This window comes from Doryrhamphus excisus, linkage group LG11 (assembly GCF_037039965.1).
Source record: "Doryrhamphus excisus strain RoL-2023G ecotype Guam linkage group LG11, RoL_Dexc_Guam_v1.1, whole genome shotgun sequence".
Taxonomy (NCBI): Eukaryota; Metazoa; Chordata; class Actinopteri; order Syngnathiformes; family Syngnathidae; genus Doryrhamphus; species Doryrhamphus excisus.
The window spans coordinates 17087686-17111817 of record NC_136367.1 but is presented as its reverse complement, the minus strand read 5'-3'; the positions used below and the strand labels follow the sequence as shown (position 1 = coordinate 17111817).

The window sequence follows — 24132 nt, the reverse complement described above, 5'->3', positions numbered from 1 at the left end:
TTTCTGATGCTGAATAAATGAACTTGCATTCGCAGTGCCATGCATTATTTGTCCGGCAGTTTTCTCCACGAAACCCCCTCAAACCCCCCCCCCCCACTACACCCCCACGACTTGAGAGCTTTGTGCAGCATAAGTGCCACTATTGCCGTGCACGATCGTGCTATTGCAATTAATTCACAATCGAACGGTGCTATTGCACAACATTTGACTAGTTCAATGAATATAGTTGCAAACAGAAACTGAGCAACATGATTTCATCCAGTGACCGGAAATAATAATAAAATAATTAGGTTGCAAAATACTGAGTTAAAAGCTGATTGTTTGTAGTTATCGAAAGTGGGTCGATTATATAGGCAATTTATTGCATGTCAACCCTTTACCTAAGTGCGGATTCCGTTGGGGATTAAATTTATTGACGATTGCTCTGTCGAATTATGGCTACACCTTAGAAATAATGCAAGATCTCCTGCTGTTTTTTTTCCATTTTTCTTTCCAGATGTTGCTGTGGATTGTGCTTGTGTGATATTTTATTGTGTGTGAAGATGGAAGTCAGTGTGATGTAGCCCGGGCTCAGAGGCATATCAAGAGGCGGAAGCGCATGCGCAGTAGCCATTTGTGCCATATTGGAATGAGGTCGTGGACGAGCAGTGCAAATCAAGCTAACAAGGACGCGGACCGGTTGACACCGGAAGTATTGCGGTTGGTCTCGTCGCTGCAACGAGCCTGGCTGTTACCGGGGAGTCGGCCACGCGCCGGCGTTCGTCTTATTTTGAAATACTCAAACCAGAAAGGGGCTCGTGAGTCATGCTAGCTTAACATAACTGCTCGCGAGCAGGCGGAGAGAGGATCGGCATCTAAAAAAGCGACTTGGAAAAACTACTTAACGGTAAGAGACCAATTTGGCGACCAAATATTCACATACTCTGCACTCTTTGTTACGTTTTCCTGGCGGTGTTTTGCGCCGCGGCGAGGCATTCGTCTTTTTTCCTGTCTCTCAAAAAGACGAGTGCGGTTCGGTCGAGTGTAAGCGCCCTTATTGCTCGTCAGCCTGCTCGCTTATTGCTCAAAGCCGTGACGTGCAGTAACTTGACTCGCTTGTTCCATGCGTCCACACACACACACACACACACACACACACTGCCGTTAACTCACGCAGCGTGTGTATCATCCCAGCTATAGGAACGAAGCTGTGTGTGTGTGTCGCTGGCATCTGTGTGAAAGTTAAGGCGGTGTAGACTCTTGCCTTGCTAAGCCACAATGGCTCATCTCAGTCAGTCAGCCAGTCAGTCAGTGCACAAGCGACACTTAACACTTTATTCACTTTGCCCTTCAGTAGCTTTAACAGACTTGCATAATGCGACATTCAAGTGTTCTTTAAAAAAAAAAAAAATCCCAGAGCTGGGTGATGTTTAGGTTTTTTTTTTGTCTATATCTGTGTTGACTTACCACCGCTGCCTTCAACTTCCCCATTGTGTAACCTTTGCTATGGCAGAGCAAACATATTTATATCATAATAGGTTATCTGAGATTATATTCTTTTCTGTGTAGTTATTGTGGCATAATATGCTAATCTGCATGTGACACAAACCTATATTTAATTTAAAAAAAAGCAAGTATTACATGCTTGTAGTTGGGATTGCACACACAAAAAACTGTCAGTTATGTTTGATGTCAATGTTAGCATGAGGGCAACCGTCAACTGTCATTCATTTGTTTTCTACCGCTTATCCTCACGAGGGTCGCAGTGGGGTGCTGGAGCCTATCCCAGCTGTCTTCAGGCGAGAGGCGGGGTACACCCTGATCTGGTGGCCAGCCAATCACAGGGCACATATAGACAAACAACCATTCACACTCACATTCATACCTATGGACAATTTGGAGTCGCTAATTAACCTAGCATGTTTTTTGGAATGTGGGAGGAAACCAGAGTACCCGGAGAAAACCCACGCATGCACAGGGAGAAACTCCACACAGAGATGGCCGAGGGTGGAATTGAACTCGGGTCTTCTAGCTGTGAGGTCTGCACGCTAACCACTGGAACGCCGTGCAGGCCAAAATGTCTCATATGTTCTCTGTATTCATTCATTCATTCATTTTCTACCGCTTATCCTCACGAGGGTCACAGGGGTGCTGGAGCCTATCCCAGCTGTCTTCGGGCAAGAAGCGGGGTACACCCTGGACTGGTGGCCAGCCAATCACAGGGCACATATAGACAAACAACCATTCACACTCACATTCATACCTATGGACAATTTGGAGTCGCTAATTAACCTAGCATGTTTTTGGAATGTGGGAGGAAACCGGAGTACCCGGAGAAAACATGCAAACTCCACACAGAGATGGCCGAGGGAGGAATTGAACTCGGGTCTCCTTGCTGTGAGACCTGCGCGCTCACCACTTGTGCGCTGTGTCATTTATTACCAAATTAGGTGAATCATCTACTCTAATTTGTCCATAGGTATGAATGTGAGTGTGAATGGTTGTTTGTCGATTTGTGCCCTGTGATTGGCTGGCGACCAGACCAGGGTGTACCCCTTTCTGTCGCCCCAAAGTCAGCTGGAATAGGCTCCAGCGTACCCGCAAACTTAGCGACCATACACAAAATTTACGTTTCAGTTTGGTTAGGTTGAAATTGCCACCGTTTTTCTTATCTCAAAAGTCGATACACACACTTGACATGACATGAAATCCAAGCGATACAGTGGTCACGGTTCGGTACACGTGTGTATTGAACGGCTCGGTACAGATACACGTATTGTTACACCGTTTATTACCACATGAACATCTGTTTGGTATCCGTGGTAGAAACTTGGCAGCTGTGTTGTGTCGTATGTACAGTATTGCACCAAACAAGTGTTGGCTCAACTGCTTCAGCAGCTCAAACAGGAAGTCATTCATCACGCCTCTTATAGCTCTGTGCTTTTTTTTTGTTAATATGACATGCCTGAAGAGGAGCAGTCACATGACCAAAACAACACATAAGAACCAGGATGTAAAAGTCAGCGTTGAACGTTGTGTGTCGCTTTGTTTTGTCTTTATTTATAAAAGAGACTTTCTCTTCAATGCTGAGCGGATCCAGATCACATGGTTCATTTAGCTTATTTTTTCACGCTTTTGATAACAGGGCCAGATGGCATTTAAACTGGAGATTTGTCGAGACGGGGTGACCTCACTGGCGGCAGAAGGCGTTCAACTGTTTTCAGATATTTGTGCACTTCTTTTACACAATGCTTGTATCACATTATGTACTCGTGTTTAGGGGAGTAAAGTCCCAACTTCCTTGTTTGCGACCTCGTCAAGTTGGAAAAGGAAACTGAGAACGTACCTTTTAGCTTCTCATATTTTCTGCATTTGATGTCAAAACCATTGCATTTTTTATGTAAATGATCAAAATATAACATTTACACCCTATTACCATATGAAGAAAAAGTCACTATTAAATGTATTATCTCAGCAAAACCAACAGAAATATATGTATGTGTATATATATATATATATATATATATATATATATATATATATATAGCAAAACAATGAATAAAGTTGCCATGTTTGGTAAAAAAAAAAAGTTATAGCAACTATACTATAGTATAGTTCATGTAAAAAGTTAGAATGCTACAAGTATAAAGTCAAAATATGAGAGGAAAAACTCATAATATCTTAATCATGTCATTTTAGTTGCATAGAGTTGAAATATTAAACAAAAATTGTGTAATATTTTTAAAAAGTCTGTAATATTATGAGAAACAAGCAAAACCAACAGAAATATATATCCATATATATAAATATATATATCCATTAAGCAAAACAATGAATAAAGTTGGCATGTTTGGTAAAAAAAAAAGTTATAGCAACTATACATTAGTATAGTTCATGTAAAAAGTTAGAATGCTACAAGTATAAAGTCAAAATATGAGAGGAAAAACTCATAATATCTTAATCATGTCATTTTAGTTGCATAGAGTTGAAATATTAAACAAAAATTGTGTAATATTTTTAAAAAGTCTGTAATATTATGAGAAACAAGCAAAACCAACAGAAATATATATCCATATATATAAATATATATATCCATTAAGCAAAACAATGAATAAAGTTGGCATGTTTGGTAAAAAAAAAAGTTATAGCAACTATACATTAGTATAGTTCATGTAAAAAGTTAGAATGCTACGAGAATAAAGTCAAAATATGAGAGGAAAAACTCATAATATCTTAATGTCATTTTAGTTGCATAGAGTTGAAATATTAAACAAAAATTATGTTATATTTTTAAAAAGTCTGTAATATTATGAGAAACAAACAAAACAAAAGTTGTAATTTTGGGGGAGATTATGTAAAAGTTGTAATATTATGGGAATAAAGTCCTAATATTCTGAAAAGAACATTTCTCAAAGAAATTTGCTCAGAATCAAAATACCCTTTATTATCATTTTACATATAGTAGAATGAAATTGCAGCAGCTCCATTTGCCGTGCAAGACAGTATGACTGCACAAAATATAGTGTGTTGTATTCAGTCATATTATGTTATTATTATTATTATTATTACAAATGCCATGCAGCATTGTTTGTTGTTGAAAACCACCATAACGCAGCAACAGAAAGCCATACAGTTCTCAAAAATAAGACATTGCTCTCCAACAAAACCTGGTGTAGATTTAAAACCACCATTAAAAAAACAGTCCCCAGACTACCATGAAAATGTGAATAAAATGATAAAATAAAGAAGCATTTTGCTAGTTGGACTATCTTTGGGATCTGTGTTGAGTCTTGGTCGTGCCAGCAGAGTGGGGGGGTGCGGTGACACACCCTCCCCCTGCGCCTTTTTTAATTGAGTTGAGTGCCATTCCCCAAAGTGCATGGATGGGCAGGTACAATTTTTGAGAATTTTTTTTTTTCTCCCCCATTTCAAACAAAGAAAAATGAACCCACCAACTGTGAGACTGCACGCTATTGATAGAATGCAAAAGGCCTTGAGATGATGCTAATTTCAATTCATTAGCAAGAAATGCATTGGCTGTCTGTGATTGTGCAGCTTCCTGCTCCGAACCCCCCCCCCCAGAGGCTGGTGCAGAAATGCTTAATCACATGCTAAGTGCTGATGAGAATTAGATTCTAAGATTCAGTAAGTGCTTGTACAATGTGTGTGTGTGAGTGTGTGTGTGTGTGTGTGTGTGTGGGCGAATCGGTTGCTTTCTCTTTCAGGCTAAGGTGCTGCAAAGAAATTGAAGGCTGCTGGTAGTCGCGGTGTTTGAAACGGGGAAGTTGCTTTTCTTCCTGTGTGTGTGTGTGTGTGTGTGTGTTTGTGTATGTGTGTGCAAGTCTCAGCGGTGCAAAGGGCTGCAGAAGGCTATAGCATATGCAATGCAATAAACAAACGTGTCTGGAAATATTGAAAAAGTAGAAGATTGTGTTATTATTTTTGAGGGCTGGTTAACTTTAGTGAAAGCAAATGGAGAAACATATGCTTCCATTAATGAGATCAGCATCACATGTGAGAATAGAGCCTGTCAACTTTCATTCTTTTCCACTCTTTACGTTAGAGAGTGTGACCTCGGAGACAATGAGGCCCTTTGCTGTGTATGTATGTGTTGGCGGGAGGGCGTGTGTGTGTGTGGGTTAGGAACACAGAGGGATAGGTCGTGGGTGAAAGGCGGCGCAGATCCTAGCGGAGCACCGGGGTCGCCGTCGTGAGCCGGGAGGGGGTGGTGTGTGATGTCGCCCCCCCCCCCCCCGGGTTTTAATAGAGACGTCCCGTATGACAAAGATCAGACTGACAGGTCCGTCTGAAAGGAGTCATCATCCCGATCGCCGCCGTGGTCTCACACACACCCCTACGCTACCCTCATTCATGCTGGAAGTCTTGTTGAATGAACTCCATTTCACGTGTGCGTCACAATGCTGCCCCGGGTCACTTTTGACGTGTCAAAGACGCTTCTTTATGTTTCAAATTTCAAGTCAGGATTCAAACTCTTTTTAAAATGAAACAGTGCTAGAGTGGTTAGTTCGCAGACCTCACAGCTAGGAGACCAGGGTTCAATTCCACCCTCGGCCATCTCTGTGTGGAGTTTGCATGTTCTCCCTGTGCATGTGTGGGTTTTCTCCGGGTACTCCGGTTTCCTCCCACATTCCAAACACATGCTAGGTTAATTAGCGACTCCAAATTGTCCATAGGTATGAATGTGAGTGTGAATGGTTGTTTGTCTATATGTGCCCTGTGATTGGCTGGCCACCAGTCCAGGGTGTACCTGTCTTGCCCGAAGACAGCTGGGATAGGCTCCAGCACCCCCGTGACCCTCGTGAGGAAAAGCGGTAGAAAATGAATGAATGTGCTAGATGACATATTTGACTTTGTATACTTAAACAAATTGTTGCCTGTGTAAATTGTATTGTATCTCATAGAGACAATTTTAGAGTCAAGTTTATTTTTTGTTTTTGTGCACCATCATATTCTGTGTTTACAACAACAACAGCCAGTATTTTCCTAGTGGATTAACCTGAAGCATCAATTGATTGATATTTTTTAGGCCCCAGGCCGTCAAATCAATATAAAGCAAACACAAACAATTAGTGGTTTAGTCTACAATATATCAGAAAAGACACACAAATATCAATGACTGTTTTCAAAGTTCACGTGTATGAATATCTTATGTTGCCTCCAAAACAAAGATAATAGGTCAGAGTTCATGGATGATTAAGGAAATGTAAATAATGTGAATAACATTTGAAGAACTGAAATCTGTGCAGCCAATATTTACATTTTAAAATAAATAATTACCATAAGACTACAGATTTTTGGACTCGGTCTGAGATAAAAGTGGCTAAATGTCATTTATTTTGATAAGATGAAGTGAAAATCAATCAACTTTGACAAATATGGCGTACTCAGATGTACGGCTAATTTATGACCATGTTCTAATCTCGTGACGTCAGAACTACAATACTTCAGAACTACAACTAATGGTTTAAATACTGGGCCGCTTGCGAGTCAGTGAGGAAAACTGTTTACAAGCTCTCGGGGAAAAAACATCAGAAATCACAGGAAGTCATTACTCAATATACGTAACAGTTTGGCTCACAGTGTCATATCGATAGAAGACTATAATCATCACGCAGCACACTAACACTAAACATACAAGACAAGTACCAATATGTGTTGAGACAGCTACAACTCATTTGTCTACGTTTGCTGATATTCTTTTGGCTGCATTTACCGACAACATAAAAACACAGATGTGGCTGCAGGTGCAATTTCCGATATGGGAATCTGATACAAATACTGGACTGGATCGGCCCCATCCATAGTCCAAAGGACCTGCATACAAATATGTTTTCAGTTGATTTTGCAGCATGGTTGGGTTTTTTTTTGGGTTGTTTGTGCACAATTGAAACAATAACACTTCCTGTAGCTCACCCTCCTCTAAATGTACCTTCAGTGTTATTCCAACACAGTTAACTCATTTAAGACAGCTTTTATGGCATACAGGATCATAAACAAAGACGGACAATTTGATATTTTGGATTTTTTTATTTTTTGTGTGGCAGCGTCTGATCCTACATTACTATTTTTTTTTTATAGTATTTCCACCTATAGCTTTATCATTATATTAAATCCTAGCATTATTTAAGGTTGCATAGTCTATTGACTTAACCAATTCGCCTGTTAATGAAATATGTTTATCACATTAGAACAAAAGCAGGATTCAGATTCTGTTAGTTCTGGATACGCTCTTGTTTTCTTCTGTTGCTTTTTCTCATTCATTTACATTAAATGGACGCTAAGCCTCCTCTGTTCTCCTCCACAGCTCCTAATCTTGGCGGCTGCGAGAGGACGCCAGCATGAGCCAGGAGTCACTGGAGTCTGGTAGGATAGCTTTTGCTTGTGTAAACAGCCAGATTATATTTTAGAAAAAGCAGGTTATAAAAAAGGAAAATGGCTGTATGTCTGTTCCAGATGGAGACTCCGCTCAGGATGTATGCGACTTCAACTGGGATGACTATTTGGAGGAGACTGGCGCTGCTTCTGTGCCTCATCACGCCTTCAAACATGTGAGGAGTCACTTCTTTTTAAAGCCAGAACGCTTTTCACGACAAATAATAAGAAACGTTTTATGCAAAGGGATCCTTAATGACCAAGATTGGACCAAAAAAAGACTGCAAAGTAATGTGCTGTTGTAGCAACACTACATACGGTGTGTACCCGTACAGCTTTTTATTTGTAGCCACAATACCGTTCATTTGCATTCATCTCTCGGTCAACATTTGCACCAGTGCTAAACTGCAAAGCAGTATTCCTGTCATATCACACCAACGTGCTGCCCTCCCTTCTCCCTCGACTATCTCCACATACTACCCCGGGCTGTTTAATACGTGTACTCAATGATGCACAAACACCGCTAGGAACACAGCAAGCATTTCAAATTTTCAAGTGAATGGAGCGGCTGAAGCCTCTTATCAGCAAGAAAGCAAGAAAAAATGTGGCGAAAGTCAGGTTATTTTTACCGTTTTATTTGTTTAATTGCGGTGATGTGTACTGTACTTTCAAACTTAAGGGAGGAACAGCAGAAAGGGGAAAAAAACTGCTGTATTATTACAGGAATAAAGTCAAAATATTAGCTAATTCACTAGCCACGTTTACATGAGTTTTTCTCTTTCCGAATGACCTTTCCGAAAACAATGGTATACATTATGGGTCTCAAACACGCGGCCCGCGGGCCAAATGTGGCCCGCAGGACACTAGTTTGAGGCCCCCGCCTTGATGTGAAAGTTTAATGTTAGTGCGGCCCGCGCAAGTTTGATAGCCTCACAGCTTGGACACCCGAGTTCAATTTCACCCTCGGCCATCTTTGCATGTTCTCCCCATGCCCATCCGGGTACTCCGGTGTCCTTCCACATTCCAAAAACATGCTAGGTTAATTGGCGACCAGTTCAGGGTGTACCCCGCCTCTCACGCGAAGACAGCTGGGATAGGCTCCAGCTGGAATAGGCTAGTAGAAAAGCGGTAGAAAATGAATGAATGAATGAATTAGATGGACACACAAGGGTGTCTCCCCCTACTGGCTACTACAAACCATATCATAGTCTATGACAGGGGTCTCAAACACACGGCCCGCGGGCCAAATTTGGCCCGCAGGACAGTAGTTTGAGGCCCCCGCCTTGATATGAAAGTTTAATGTTAGTGCGGCCCGCGCAAGTTTGATATGGATGCTGTATGGTATCATGTACCCAGAAAAAATTATTACGTTTGATTAATGTTCATGTTAAAGGTTAAATAACTGTTAATAGTTATCCTCCCTATCCGTGTGGAAGTGGTACGTTTTTGGCTATTTAAGTTTAAAGGAAATAACTTGAAGGCTACCGTTTAGGTCGCTAGCTCTCTAGTTTGCGAGTTAGCATGTGTCTCAAGACCCTGCAGTTGCGCAATATGTTGTAAATAAAAAGAGTATAAATGTGACTATAGTCGTGTTTTGTCATGTCTACAGGGCTCTAATAATGCTTTGTTCATTTTAATCTGAAAAAAATAATTTGTCTACCCACCAACTATATGTGGTTTCTTAAGTTTATATTATTTGCCATTTTATTATTATTATTATATTTCTTTATTACTGATTGATTGATTTTCTTTATTCTTGATTTGTTTATTTATTTTTCATCTTATTTTGTGCAGAAAAATAAAAATTAAGATATTTGATTTTTGATATTTGTTTTAGTGGAGAGATCCAGGCTTCATTTTAAGACATGTAGCGAAGCCTTTGGGGTTTGTTGCCTTTTGTTACCTTTGTAAGGTAGTCTTGTCCTGAGCTGTTGGGGTTCTCCACCCAGCTGCGCCGAACACTGCTAGATCTCAGGAAGCAAACTAGCAACTTTCTTGCATTATTTGGTCTGTAGCAGATCTTGAACTGACTTCCTTCCCCAATCCAAGCAAACATCCTTACAGAGGAACTCCCTGAATATCATCTTCATGCTATCGTGTTTGTCTCAGGTGGACCAGGGTCTGCAGACAGGCTTGACTCCAGGCATGAAGCTGGAGGTGTGTGTGCGCTCGGAGGCCGACGGTCCTTACTGGGTGGCCAGCATCATCACGACGTGCGGCCAGCTGCTGCTGCTTCGCTATGAAGGATACCAGGATAACCGCAGTGCCGACTTCTGGTGTGACATTATGACCGCCGACCTCCACCCGCTGGGCTGGAGCCGCCAGCATGGCAAGACCATGAGAGCCCCAGAGGGTAAGACGGTTTTTGGTTTGTTTTTGGTTTGTAAATGATACAATTACCAAGTTGGGTAGTTTGCTAACACATGCTAAATGTGTGTTTGCTACAAATGTAACAACCTCAACCTTTGTGTGTGTTGTTCCACTTTAGTCTGGGAGTCTTGCAGCATTGCTTGTTTGCTCCAAATGTGCACAGTTTTGCACAATCAACTGCAAAACAAACACAAGTTCTCTCTACAAAGAGCAAACGAGACCACTGGTTTCGCCATCACGCACAAATTCTGACCCCATACTTGAACATCCAGTAGCACGTGATAAGTGAACCTTTACTCTCATATTACCCAATACAGTGATCAGACAAAAATAATCCATTTAAGACATAAATACTTACTCAAAGACTTACGTTCATGTGTGGTACAGTAATGTGTTCTGGGCCTGTGGAGGACAGGAAGTGGCGTTGGGGGTTCAGGGTTGAGTTCTAATTTGGAGGGCATTATGGCCGCAACAGGAGCCTGTGTTTTTTTTTTTTTTATTCATTCATTCATTCATTTTCTACCGCTTATCCTCACAAGCGTCTCGGGGGGGCTGGAGCCTATCCCAGCTGTCTTGGTGCTAGAGGCGGGGTACACCCTGGACTGGTCTCCAGCCAATCACAGGGCAGCCTGTGTTTTTATTAGGGATTATTATTCCACCTTGTCTGATGCTGGTGACCAACCCCTGAACATGACAGTAACATTACTGACACCTAGTGACCAGTGTAGAGTACTAAATATTATGGGAGTCACAAGCATGACCATATTTCTCTTTCAGGCCTGGAATGATAATAAATAAATAAATTAATCACACAGTAAATAAAAATTAACAACTATACATTAAATGTAATGTAGTAGTACTTCTATTTTTATTATCAATGGTTGCAAAGACTTCAATAAGAACCAAAACGTATAAAAACAAAAGGCAAAATTTCTCATAGGAAATAATGTATACCCAATGGATCCATTCCATTCATTCATTCATTTTCTACCGTTTTCCTCACAAGGGTCGCGGGGGGTGCTGGAGCCTATGCCAGCTGTCTTCGGGCAAGAGGCGGGGTACACCCTGGACTGGTCGCCAGCCAATCACAGGGCACATATAGACAAACAACCATTCACACTCACATTCATACCTATGGACAATTTGGAGTCGCTAATTAACCTAGCATGTTTTTGGAATGTGGGAGGAAACCGGAGTACCCGGAGAAAACCCACGCATGCACGGGGAGAACATGCAAACTCCACACAGAGATAACCGAGGGCAGAATTGAACCCTTGTCTCCTAGCTGTGAGGTCTGCGCGCTAACCACTCGACCGCCGTGCCGCGGATCCATTCCACACACAAGCAAAAATAGCACCAAATGCACATTTCACAGGGAATAATTGTATATTTACATGCAGAAAACAACACTAAATAAATATAAATATGAAATTGACAAATTAACATTTACCATCATTTTAGGATGCCATGGTTATCTTTTAATCCTTGAATTCAATACTGTTTCTCACCTTTTTCATCAAATTGCTGGCACCTTTAACTTTAATTGGCCCCATGGCAGGTTATGTTGCAGTAGGCTGCTTTGTTTGGCCACTCAGTAAGTGCAGTATTGTACAAAAAACTAATTTCAACAGATGACAGTAATAGATTTTTTCTTTCAACAATGTAGCTGAGTGAGTTTTTTTCGTTAATATATCTGAGAAATGAATAAAGTACGGTATGATGGATTGATTTCCCAGTCCAGTCCGGTGTTCTGGGTACTGAATATCTGTATGTACGTGTGATTCACCTCAGGTGTGCGTGAGAAGCACCAGGACTGGGAGGCTTTGCTGGAGAAGGTCCTGGCGGAGGAGTGCAGCGCGCCTGCCAACCTGCTAGAATTGGTAAGACGAGGGAACCGCAGCGGCTGCCCTTCAAAAATGACTCACTTAATGGGTGGAGCTTGAGCGGCATTTCTCTCACGTGTGTGCCAAGAGCATTCCTCAGTAACGCTACTGATTTGGTAAACCGGTAAATAAGCAAAATGGCTGGAAGTGAAACTGCAGGGAAATTGGAACCATCTTTAATGCAACACCGAGGTGTTCCTGCACGCCGCCATGTTTCATATTCTTCGTGGACTTGGAGGAGAAACCACTGAAAATGTCCACACATTCACATTATCTCTCATCTCCTCATTTAACCTCAGCCTCGGCGTGGCGGAGACCCGATGGAGCTGCTGAGTGGCGGGTGCTACGTGGAGCTGCAGGACAGCGTTGACCCAGGACTGGCCTGGGCTGCTGAGGTAGAGGAGAACGTCGGAGGAAGGCTGAAGCTGCGGCTCGTCGGCACCGAGGGCCTGCCGGACACACCCGCAACCCTCTGGCTCTTCTACCTCCACCCACGCCTCCACCCACCCGGCTGGGCTCACGAGCACGGATGCACCCTCAGGCCTCCGTCTGGTCAGTGGCATCCGACGTGTCTCAGGATCTGCATTCATATTTATTCTTGGAAACAAAGGAAGACAGTTGAATATGTTCATTTGTTATCGATCTGCTGAGAGAGTCCAGCACTCACACTGTTATTCTGTAAAAAAAATGCTGAATGATATATATCTTAAGGGTTATAAGTTTAAAATACTTATACAGTTAAATAGAATTAAGACACATGGCAGCTCCTGGAAACGCATATAGTGTGATTTCATCTTTATATGTTTTTATTCTGTATTGTTGGGATCACTGGATGCACGGTGTACGAGTGGTTAGTGTGCAGACCTCACAGCTAGGAGATCAGGGTTCAATTCTACCCTCGGCATGCGTGGGTTTTCTCCGGGTACTCCGGTTTCCTCCCACATTCCAAAAACATGCTAGGTTAATTGGCGACTCCAAATTATCCATAGGCATGAAGACAGCTGGGATAGGCTCCAGCAACCCCGTGACCCTCGTGAGGATAAGCGGTAGAAAATGAATGAATGAATGTTGCAATCATAGGCTGCACGGCGGTGGGGGGGCGAACACGCAGACTCACAGCTAGGAGACCCGAGTTCAATTCCACCCTCTGCCATCTCTGTGTGGAGTTTGAATGTTCTCCCCGTGCATGCGTGGGTTTTCTCCGGGTACTCCGGTTTCCTCCCACATTCCAAAAACATGCTAGGTTAATTGGTGACTCCAAATTGTCCATAGGTATGAATGTGAGTGTGAATGGTTGTTTGTCTATATGTGTCCTGTGATTGGCTGGCCACCAGTCCAGGGTGTACCCCGCCTCTCGCCACAAGACAGCTGGGATAGGCTCCAGCGGTAGAAAATGAATGAATATTGCGATCATAGTTTGGGGTATTTTTTGTTCTCATTTCAAACACTTAACATAAAACATCCAATTTGCATGGAAATGATTCCTTTTATCGCGTCTACAACACACTTGCTAAGCGGTAGTGCAGCTGATTTGTGTGTGTTTGTTTCAGAACTGATGGCCCTGCGAACGGAGGAAGAGTGGGAGGAGGTGAGGCAAAGGATCACGGACCTGCCTCAGGATGAAGCTCTGACTGCAGAGCTCAGTAAGGTACTGACTGTGTTTACATGAAGTTAGTTTACGTTGAATGAAACTTGTCTGAGAGATGTTTTTGTGTTCAGGACCAGCCTGCCATTGCTGCTCATTGTTTCAAGGAAGGCATGAAATTAGAAGCGGTGGACCCTGCTGCTCCTATCTCCATCAGGCCGGCCACCGTTGCCAAGGTATGAGCGAAGTCCGTTGGCTTTGTTCACGTTTAGCTTGACACGGTCATTCGTCAAAGTCGCATTCAAACATGATCTCCGTTTTTAGGTGTTCAATGAGGAGTACTTCCTCGTGACAATGGATGACCTTTGTGGTATCGAGGAGTCTGAAGCTTCTGGGAGGTCCTTCCTGTGCCACAGAGACAGTCCGGGGATCTTTCCTGCACAGTGGAGTCTTAAAAATGGACTGCCCCTCAGTCCGCCACCAGGTCCTCATAATAAAAACCTGATTAGCTCATTCATACTGCAGCTTCTTTTTCAGGAATCTAACTTTAAAGCCAAGAAAATTGATTTTCTCTGTGTATGTTTTGTGTCATGTATAGGGTACCAGGGTCCGGACTTTGACTGGGCAGATTACCTGAAACAATGTGAAGCCGAGGCAGCGCCTCAGCACTGTTTCCCAAATGTAAGTCAACATCACCTTTGGCATCTATTAGCCAAGTGCTAATGGCAAGCAAATGTGAACGCTCTTAGTCGTTGCTGGTATCTCCCTGTTGGTGTAGGAAGATACTAAGGATTGACGGATACATCGGGCCGATATTGGCGTTTTTTCCTTGTATCGGTATCGGCCGATACACGCGTGGGTTCGCCGATGTATTTTTCCACCGCATGGTTTACAGCCGGGGCAGCTTTGTGTTGCCCCGGCGGCAGAGGACCCCGCAACACACGTAGTCGCGGTATCCCGTCCCAACTGTTGAATCACATCAAGAGCGCGTTTTCACAAGTAATAGAGTTAGCTTGCTTTTACCACTTAACTAAGCCCATCACATTTCACTGGGTGATTGCTAGTCATAACAGTTTAAGTCATGGTGAGGCAACAAGAAAGCCCAAAAACATCACATATACCAACGCAACAGACGAATAAAAGCATTCTCACTAGTTGAACAAAACAAGAATGAACAACTATGTAACTTTAAATGTGTGTCGTGTTATTTATGTGTGCGCTCTCTCCGAGCACGCACACACACGCACACACATACACACACACAGAAGGAATTGGAGCAGCCATGTCTGCTTATGAGAGGTCTTTATCGTGCACAACGCCAACTTTAATGATGAGAGAAATGTTTTATATATCGTACTAAATTGTGTCAGTGTGATGTGTTTGTGTGTGTGGAAGTGTGGGGGGGCGTCACGCTGCGGAGGATCAGTCATCACATCGATGCTAGATAAAACTTAAACTACGACAGAAATGTTTTGCACATGGTTGAATATTTATTCCTTTTAAAGTTGATAATGCCGTTTAAATGTGTGTTAAAGAAAGCTGAATCGGACTGTGTTCAGTGTTTACGTTTCAATCAATATTTGTTTAAACATGAGACATGGAATATTTGTTATCATGGTCATTTTTTCATGTAAATTGAGGGATCATTATAGGTTATCACATGGTCTGGTATCAGGCCCGGTGTGTCGGTATCATATCATATAGTAGCTGATACCGGTCACGCGGGGGCATGATACTGGGCCTGATACCAGACAAACCATGTGATGATCTTATTATCACATACTATTTAATCATGAGCTTATTATCACGTACTATTTAATCAAAAGACCATTTTGTTTCCAGAAAATGTTCAGTTTATTACATGTATTACATCTAAACAGTGTAAACAAAACAATTGCAAAAATATTTCAACAATAATATTTTATCAACAGTCTTATCTTATCAATGTCTGACAATTAAAGTTCCATTAATCAAGTTTGGGTTTTTTGGTGACTGGAGAAGCACTAGGCACTAAGCACTCGTGTGCTGTTCTCTGATTGGTTGTTTCACGGGCACGATACCAGAGCAGCGCGCTCTGAGTGGACAGCTACGGGGGCTGATACTGGACATGGTTAAACTCTATATTTTATCAGTATCACTGCCCTGGGCTTTGACACAGTATCATTTCGGCCTTTTCCCGTATCATTCATGGGCGGTTTCTAGGGTACAGGGCCAATTAATACTGTAGTATGTGATAAAAAGCAGTATCGGCCACAAATATCGGCCCAAGCAAAATCGGCCATCGGCTGAGGGTGATGGGGAAAAAAATCGGTATCGGCATCGGCCCCAAAAAAAGCATATCGGTCGATCCCTAGAAGATACCATAATATCTCTTTATTTATCTGTACTATACAGAGTGAACTTAAAACTGAAACCAACAAAATGGAGAGCAGTGGAGCATACGAGCGTATTTAAGAGTTAAATACTGCATAGTGTATAATCTAACCAACTCACGGGTGAAATATATACATGCCACCTTTGCCCTTTTAAACTTTACGGAGGTCAAAATAATAGTTTTATTGTCTCTTTTCAAACGACCAGGAGACATCCGAACACAGCTTCAAAGAGTCCATGAAATTGGAGGCTGTCAACCCGCTGTCACCAGAGAACATTCACGTGGTAACAGTCACCAGGGTCAAAGGTCAATACATTTGGCTCAGCTTGGAAGGTGAGAGCGAGGGCGGAAAGATTGTGCGGTGTTTTTTTTTTTTTTTCCAGTAGAAATGCATGAACATGTTCTCCAAATGATGGAGTCACAGCTTTACTAATATTCATTTTAAGAAAGGGGTTCTTCTAATATGTTTTTTTAACCCGCCTTCATCCAGGACTCAAGCAGCCCATGCCAGAGTTAATAGTTCATGTGGACTCCCTGGACATCTTCCCTGTCAGCTGGTGTGAGACCAATGGCTATCCTCTTGTCTACCCCATTAAACCCGCGGGTAAGCCGTGCTGTAAGCTTTTACAACTCCGCAGCTTCATATTCATATGAATAAATCATGCTGTTTGTGGTTGAATATGACATATTTTAAATTGTCCTCACGAAGGTCGAGGGGGTCTTCGTACGAGAGGCGGAGTACACCCTGGACTGGTCGCCAGCCAATCACAGGGCACATATAAACAAACAACCATTCACACTCACATTCATTGGCTCCATGGCGGGTTATGTTGCAGTAACATGGCCGAGAGTGGAATTAAACTTTGATCTCCTCGCTGTGAGGCCTGCGTGCTGACCACTCGTTAACCGTGCAGCCCATAAAAATAATTAAATTAATAAAATACGGGCTGCACGGGAGTTGAGTGGTTAGCGTGCAGACCTCACAACTAGGAGACCCGAGTTCAATCCCAAACCTCGGCCGTCTCTGTGTGGAGTTTGCATGTTCTCCCCGTGCATGCGTGGGTTTTTTTTCCGGGTACTGCGGTTTCCTCCCACATTCCAAAAACATGCTAGGTTAATTAGCGACTCCAAATTGTCCATAGGTATGAATGTGAGTGTGAATGGTTGTTTGTCTATGTGCCCTGTGATTGGCTGGCCACCAATCTAGGGTGTACCCCTGCCTCTCGTTCGAACACAGCTGGGATAGGCTCCAGCACCCCCACGACACTCGTGAGGATAAGCGGTAGAAAATGAATGAATAAAATCCATATATGCTTCTAATTCTGTTCTTTATCTAAGCACACACTGTGTCTCTTTATGTTTTAGTGGAGAACGAAAGAAAGATTGCTGTGGTGCAGCCTGAGAAACAGTGAGTATCAAATGTGTTGTTTAGACTGGAACATCTCCAACTGTTGGATGCCCAAACTTCTCCAACTGACTCATTTTGCATCACTTTACAGCAGAGCTCCACCAAAGTCATCGTCACCAGACAATGTTAAGCAGCAGATGGCAAACCACCCAGAGGCTGGTTAGTAAAAATCTGTCCTTGAAAAAAAAAAAACAAAAAAAAAACCCTGCTTCCCCCTCTGTGTGGCCTGGTGTAATCATTTGCATGTTGTGTTTTGCGTCCACATTTCAGGACAAGGGAATGGGAAATACTGCTGTCCCAAGATCTACTTCAACCATCGCTGTTTCTCCGGGCCCTACCTTAATAAGGGCCGGATTGCTGAGCTGCCTCAGTTCATCGGACCTGGGAACTGTGTCCTTGTGCTCAAAGAGGTTCGATAGTGTCTTTTTTTTTTTAATTCATTGTGAAGTCCGTCAGTGGTGTCCCAACATCATTGGCCATTTGCTGCACACAGCCCTCTGAAATACACAACACAACAAGAGGAACAAAAATGGAAAAATGGGCAGAATAAAGTCAAAATATTAAAAGAAAAAAGGAGAAACTTCCATGAGAATGAAATTAAATAATGTCATTTTAGTAGCCTAAAATTTAAATATTACAAGAAAAAAAAATACTACAAGCAAAACAAAGAATTAAGTTGAAATTTTGTCAAATTAAATTGAGGAAAAGTTATAATACTATGAGAAGTCACAATACAATATTATGAAAATAAAATCTACAAGAAATAAATATTTAATTATAATATTTAATTATAAATATTGAATTTAAAAATATTAAATTAAAATATATTAAATTAAAATATTTAATTCAATATTTAATTATAAATTTAATAATTATTAGAGCAGAAATGTCAGCATGATGAAGTCAAAATATGAAATTAAAAAATCATATTCTAACAACTTTTTCAAGAATAAACTTGTAATATGAAAGAAAAACATATGTTTTAGTACCACAAAGTTGAATAATTCAAGAAAAAATGAAAATTAGGTGGGGGATAAACTAAAAGTTACCATAATAAAGTCAGATTTTATAATACGAAAGTTTAAATAATTTTTTCAATAATCAACAGTAGAAATGGAAAGGACAGCTGTGATTTTTACGAGAATAAAGTCCAACTTCATGACAAAAAAAGGTTGCAATTATACAAGAATAAGCTTGTAGTAATTATGGGGAAATATCATATGTCATTTTAGGTGCATTTGCATTCCAGTGTATCATTTGCTGGAGGTACACTTGACACTAACACAAAATACCAACCAAACATGCAGTTTACCACAAAGTATTCCATTTCTCGGCTTGTGCAGGTTTTGACCCTTCTCATCAACTCTGCATACAAGCCGAGCCGTGTGCTGAGGGAGCTGCAGCTGGATCAGGAGAGCCGCTGGCAAGGCCACGGAGAGACTCTCAAAGCCAAGTGAGGAAAAACCACCATTTAATCCTCAGATCCTAGTTCTCTTGTCTTTTCAAAGAAACAGCAGTGGAGAGCAAAAGAGCTCACAGCTGGGCTGGAAAGCATACGTACTGGAATGTAAATGTACTCACAGCTCAAGTGGAAAATAAATACTGCATGTATTCCCTTGAAAGCCAGCACAAGGCCCTGGTACTTCATCATTACAGTGAGCATACCAAACATGATGGATATTGGATCTAAAAAGGCTTCTCTGTGCTTTGCAGATACAAGGGAAAGAGCTACCGAGCCACAGTGGAAATAGTTCGCACTGCAGATCGCGTGGCTGACTTCTGCAGGAAGACCTGCATCAAGTTGGAGTGCTGCCCGAACCTGTTTGGACCCCGCATGGTTCTGGAACACTGCTCCGAGAACTGCTCTGTTCTCACCAAGACCAAATACAGTAGGTGCATTCATCACACCGCCGGACACGCTTGGTACCTCTAAAGTGCAACACCCCAGAGGTTGTTGGATATTGTGAGCGCACCGGCACGCATTTTCACAACAAGTCAGCATCGGAGGATTAACTCCGCATGTGGTTTTGGATTTATGCTACATTTACTACAAACACAGACCAGCTGCAGAGAGAGCTATGAACACTATATACACTTTAGTGACTAAAATATCCCATTTGTCTTGAGGCGAGAGGCGGGGTACAGCCTGGACCGGTCGCCAGCCAATCACAGGGCACATATAGACAAACAACCATTCACACTCACATTCATACCTATGGACAATTTGGAGTCGCCAATTAACCTAGCATGTTTTTGGAATGTGGGAGGAAACCGCAATCCCTGGAGATAACCCACGCAAACTCCACACAGAGATGGCTGAGGGTGGAATTGAACTCACTCACTAGCCATCGCACTATGCTATACAGAAGAGCACAACAAGCACAAACTCCCAATGCTAACACATATGAGTCTATGTCCTATTTTCTCAGTATATTGGGTATAGTATATTATAATGTATCGGGTGATATGAGTGGAAAGGCGACCATAGGGGTGTTACTTTGTGGCTGTAGGTCTCTAATCATGTAAAAAGTGTATTTAGAAGGTCGTATACAGGTTTTCTATGCCCTAACTATGAAAATACTCCATTTGTAAACAAGGAATGCTACTTTGTGGAAATTAAAACGTATCATGATCAGGTCCGGAACCAATTAAGGTCAATAAACGAGGGATTACTGTAAACCAAAGGGCCAATTATACCATTAAAACCTGTTATCATCTGTGGAAAATGTTCTTCCAAAGCCACAAATATTGACGTCACACACTTCACTATGTCATAATGAGAACTACCGAGTACTGTATTGACATAATAATTATCATAGTTAGCATGTTTTTGGAATGTGGGAGGAAACCGGAGTACCAGGAGAAAACCCACGCATGCACGGGGAGAACATGCAAACTCCACACAGAGATGGCGGAGGGTGGAATTGAACTAGGGTCTCCTAGCTGTGAGGCCTGCGCGCTAACCACTCCGGCACCGTGCAGCCTGTGTAAATGATCAATGCTTCTCAAATGTAAACGATGCCAATAAGAAAGTCATTCATGCATGCAGCTTTACAGCGTGTTTTGTCTCGCCTCCAGCATACTACTACGGGAAGAAGAAGAGTAAACGTGTTGGCCGCCCGCCTGGAGGCCACTCCAACCTCGAGGCTGGAGTGAAAAGAAGAGGGAGGAGGAGGAAAAGGAGGAAGCAGCTCTTTGTCCATAAAAAGAGACGCTCTTCAGCCTCGATGGATAACACGCCCGCTGGGTCTCCACAGGTACCACACACACGAGTGGCACTTTCTTAAACGGTTGGAATCCCTGCTAACCGGATGCCGACCTCCGCGTCTGTGGCTCACAGGGCAGCGGTGAGGAGGAAGATCTTGATGAAGATGACTCCCTGAGTGAAGACACGGGCTCAGAACTGCAGGATGATCTCCAAGATGATTCGGAGCAATCAGTGGAAAAGTCTCAGCCCACCACGCCATCCCCTTCCCCTCCTGCAACTCCCAGGCCCACACGACGGCGCCGGAAACCCCGTTCACCTTCTTTCTCCGACGATGAGAACCACCCTCCATCACCAAAGGTAGTTAGAGACGCCACAAATAACAACTTGTAGCGATTTAGCTGTAACGTGATGGAACACCTAGCAGGTTGGCCGTATGAAATAAGCATGTTTACATACCAAATTTATATTTGTACTTATGAGATTTATGTGATTGTTATTATCATAATTGTAAAACACAGTAAACTCTCGCAGACTTTGTGCTTGGAATTTCAAAATTTTGCAAAAACATGAATTCCTCATCACTATGTTGTGGTTGAATACAGCCAATTTGCATATTTAAGTACATTTTTTGGCAGAAATTTAGCATTTTCAGGCATAAAAATGGCAAAATTAAGTGATATATAAATACAGGTCATTCAGAAGATAATGAGTAGTATTCTACACTTGTCACTAGCTTTCAGTAATGTCACAGTAGCCGCTAGCCACCGCACTGTACTATACAGAAGAGCACAATAAGGAGCTCTCCCAATGCTAACACATATGAGTTTATGTCCTATTTTCTCAGTATATTGTGTATAGTTTATTATAATATATTATATAAGTGTAAAAGCGACTATAGGGGTGTTACTTTGTGGCTATAGGTCTCTAATCATGTTAAAAAAGTGTATTTAGAAGGTCGTATACAGGTTTTCTATGCCCTAACTAACAGGTTTTGTATGTCCTAACTATGAAAATATTCAATTTGTAAACAAGGAATCCTACTTTGCAGAAATTAAAACGTATCATGATCAGGTCCGGAACCAATTAACGTCAATAAACGAGGGATTACTGTAAACCAAAGGGCCAATTATACCATTAAAACCTGTTATCATCTGTGGAAAATGTTCTTCCAAAGCCACAAATATTGACCTCACAGACTTTTCTGTGTCATAATGAGAGTTACCGAGTACTGTATTGACATAATAATGGTAATGGTTTATTTTTATTTGAACATGCATCAGATTACAATTGAGTGCATCACATAATCAGTTCACAGTTCCACACGTCTAAAAGGAGTAGGAAGAAGCAAAGCTGATTAAATCCTACCCCTCTATCTGGTACTTTTACAATCAGTAACTGTTACATTTGTTCACTTCCTGCCTTTCTGAACGATTAAATTAAATTAAATTAAAATTTATTTTATTTTAATTTTTTTTTACACATACTGAAGTATGAGGTGAAATGACCATATAATGACATAATGGGTACCATAGCAACCGTCAATATAGTGATATATATAACACATCTTTTGCTTCTTTGACCTTTCTCTCCAGGGACAGTTCTTATTGTCAGTATAATAATAATAATAATAATAATAATAATAATAATAATCATAGTTTAATACTTATGTCCTTGTAAGGGAAGTTTTTTTGGCTTAGCTCTAATGGCGTGTGTGTCTCCCTCATCCATCAAATGCAATAAAGCAGACCAAACACGTGTTAATGGGTTGGTGACATTAGTATAAATTAGCATAAAGTATAAATGAGTATAAATTCCCCCTTATTTTGCAGACGTCAAAGACTGAACCTCATCAAAAGTTGTGTTTGGACACCAGCCCTCTGGAATGGAGCGTTACTGACGTGGTTCGTTTCATCAGGACCACTGACTGCGCACCTCTGGCACGCATTTTCTTGGATCAAGTAAGCGACACACCCGTACGTTCCTCGTGGTTAACGATCAGTCCGATCTGTAGTGAGTGATCACTGTCGCAACCGTTTCTTGCAGGAGATCGACGGCCAGGCTCTTCTGCTGCTCAACCTGCCGACTGTGCAGGAGTGCATGGACCTGAAGCTGGGACCGGCCATCAAGCTGTGTCACCACATTGAGAGGGTCAAACTTGCATTTTATCAACAGTTTGCCACGTAGCTGAAGGACGATGAGCGAGAGACTTAATTCATACTTTAAAAAAAAAAAAAACACTGTCTCATATTGACCTTACTTACACTGGACACCCTCTGGAACGCAGCACCAAGACCGTGTTGTTGGACAAGAGCCGCGAGGAGCTTGATAAAGCAGCATCAACATAATATTTTTAAGGTGAAAGAAAGCTGCACAGGGTAAATAAAACACTTCAGGTCCCGGAGGCACAAGTAAGCACTGAAATTAACGGTTGCCCTGAAGCCTTCAGATAAATTGAAAAGCCTTCATTATTAATAAGTGTGCTTTGACTCCAAGGTGATGTTGAGAGTGTGTGACGCTTTTCGGCTTTTATGTGTTTTTTTGAAAAGGCTTTTTAATTATATTTGTGTCTTCGGAGTGCTCCAAATCCTTCTTTTTTTATTTGTTTGTCACTCTGATATATTGTCTTAGCTGCAAGGCTAAGGAAAGGTTGATTGCCTCAAAGTGTGGTACATTCACACATTCACCGGTCAAGTGTAAAGATATTTGGTGTGGACATATGATACATAATGTATGTCTTGGCAACTACTACAATGCAAGCACTTGAAAACAGTGAATGCCCTTAAATTAAAAAAAAAGAAATTCCAAGTTTCACCTCAGGAGTGGAAATTTTTGAAGTTTGATTGTTTTATAATTCAAGGACTTTGAAATGCAGGCACAAGTACAATCCTGTACTCTGGTACGGTAATACTGACTTGACTGCATGGTTGTATATATATATATATATATATACACATATATATATGTACACAAATAACTTTAGCATAACAGGGTAATCAATATAAATTGAGCAAAATAATGTGGAAATGTTCTAAATATTCTCAATATTTGCACAAATCAGTTGAAACTCTTGCAGTGCTTAAACAGTTGTTGATGTGGAGCAATATTCAGGTGATTATTTGAGCCAATTCACACCATAATTTATTTTTGAATGAACTTATATGAGGGAAAAAAAGATTCAAAACAAAGATGCTTTGTTAAGAAAAACAATGTTCTCTCATTTAACTTGTTCTTGTAGTGTTTATTCATGTTGTGTATGCAAAAAAAAGAAGCTTCTGTAGGTTATCTTGTTCTCCCATTTGTTTTTTTTTTGTATCAATGGTTCAAAGTACACTGTAACATTTTCATTTCCTGTTTGAATATGATCCTTATTTAAAGAAAACCGCAATAAAAAACCGCCAGCTTAATTTGAAAATCATTTGCAGCCGTTTTTCT

General features: G+C 41.5%; 1 protein-coding gene across 2 annotated transcripts; it reads left to right on the top strand.

The window, feature by feature from the left end:
• The first annotated feature begins 725 nt into the window (after positions 1-725).
• Positions 726-23655, top strand: sfmbt1 (Scm like with four mbt domains 1). Of its 2 annotated transcripts, none has more exons than XM_078794864.1 (21): positions 726-886; positions 7805-7863; positions 7954-8048; positions 9982-10225; positions 12034-12122; positions 12425-12677; positions 13676-13773; positions 13845-13946; positions 14035-14194; positions 14309-14391; positions 16291-16417; positions 16575-16688; positions 17450-17492; positions 17587-17651; positions 17763-17902; positions 18836-18945; positions 19206-19381; positions 20571-20749; positions 20833-21057; positions 22530-22658; positions 22744-23655. In XM_078794864.1, exons 2-21 carry the CDS (start codon positions 7839-7841, stop codon positions 22882-22884), a joined length of 2598 nt encoding a protein of 865 aa, XP_078650990.1. In that variant the 5' UTR covers positions 726-886; positions 7805-7838; the 3' UTR covers positions 22885-23655. The 2 variants fall into 2 exon arrangements, with proteins under 2 accessions (XP_078650990.1, XP_057947702.1); XM_058091719.2 differs by having other exon boundaries at positions 17584-17651.
• Positions 23656-24132: the final 477 nt, after the last annotated feature.

Bases quoted from the DNA above. Each gene is read 5' to 3' on its own strand.
- sfmbt1 (XM_058091719.2), top strand. From the start codon at position 7,839: ATGAGCCAGGAGTCACTGGAGTCTG. The intron at 12,678-13,675 runs GTCAGTGGCATC...TGTTTGTTTCAG, and splicing joins CACCCTCAGGCCTCCGTCTG to AACTGATGGCCCTGCGAACG. The intron at 14,392-16,290 runs GTAAGTCAACAT...TCAAACGACCAG, and splicing joins CTCAGCACTGTTTCCCAAAT to GAGACATCCGAACACAGCTT.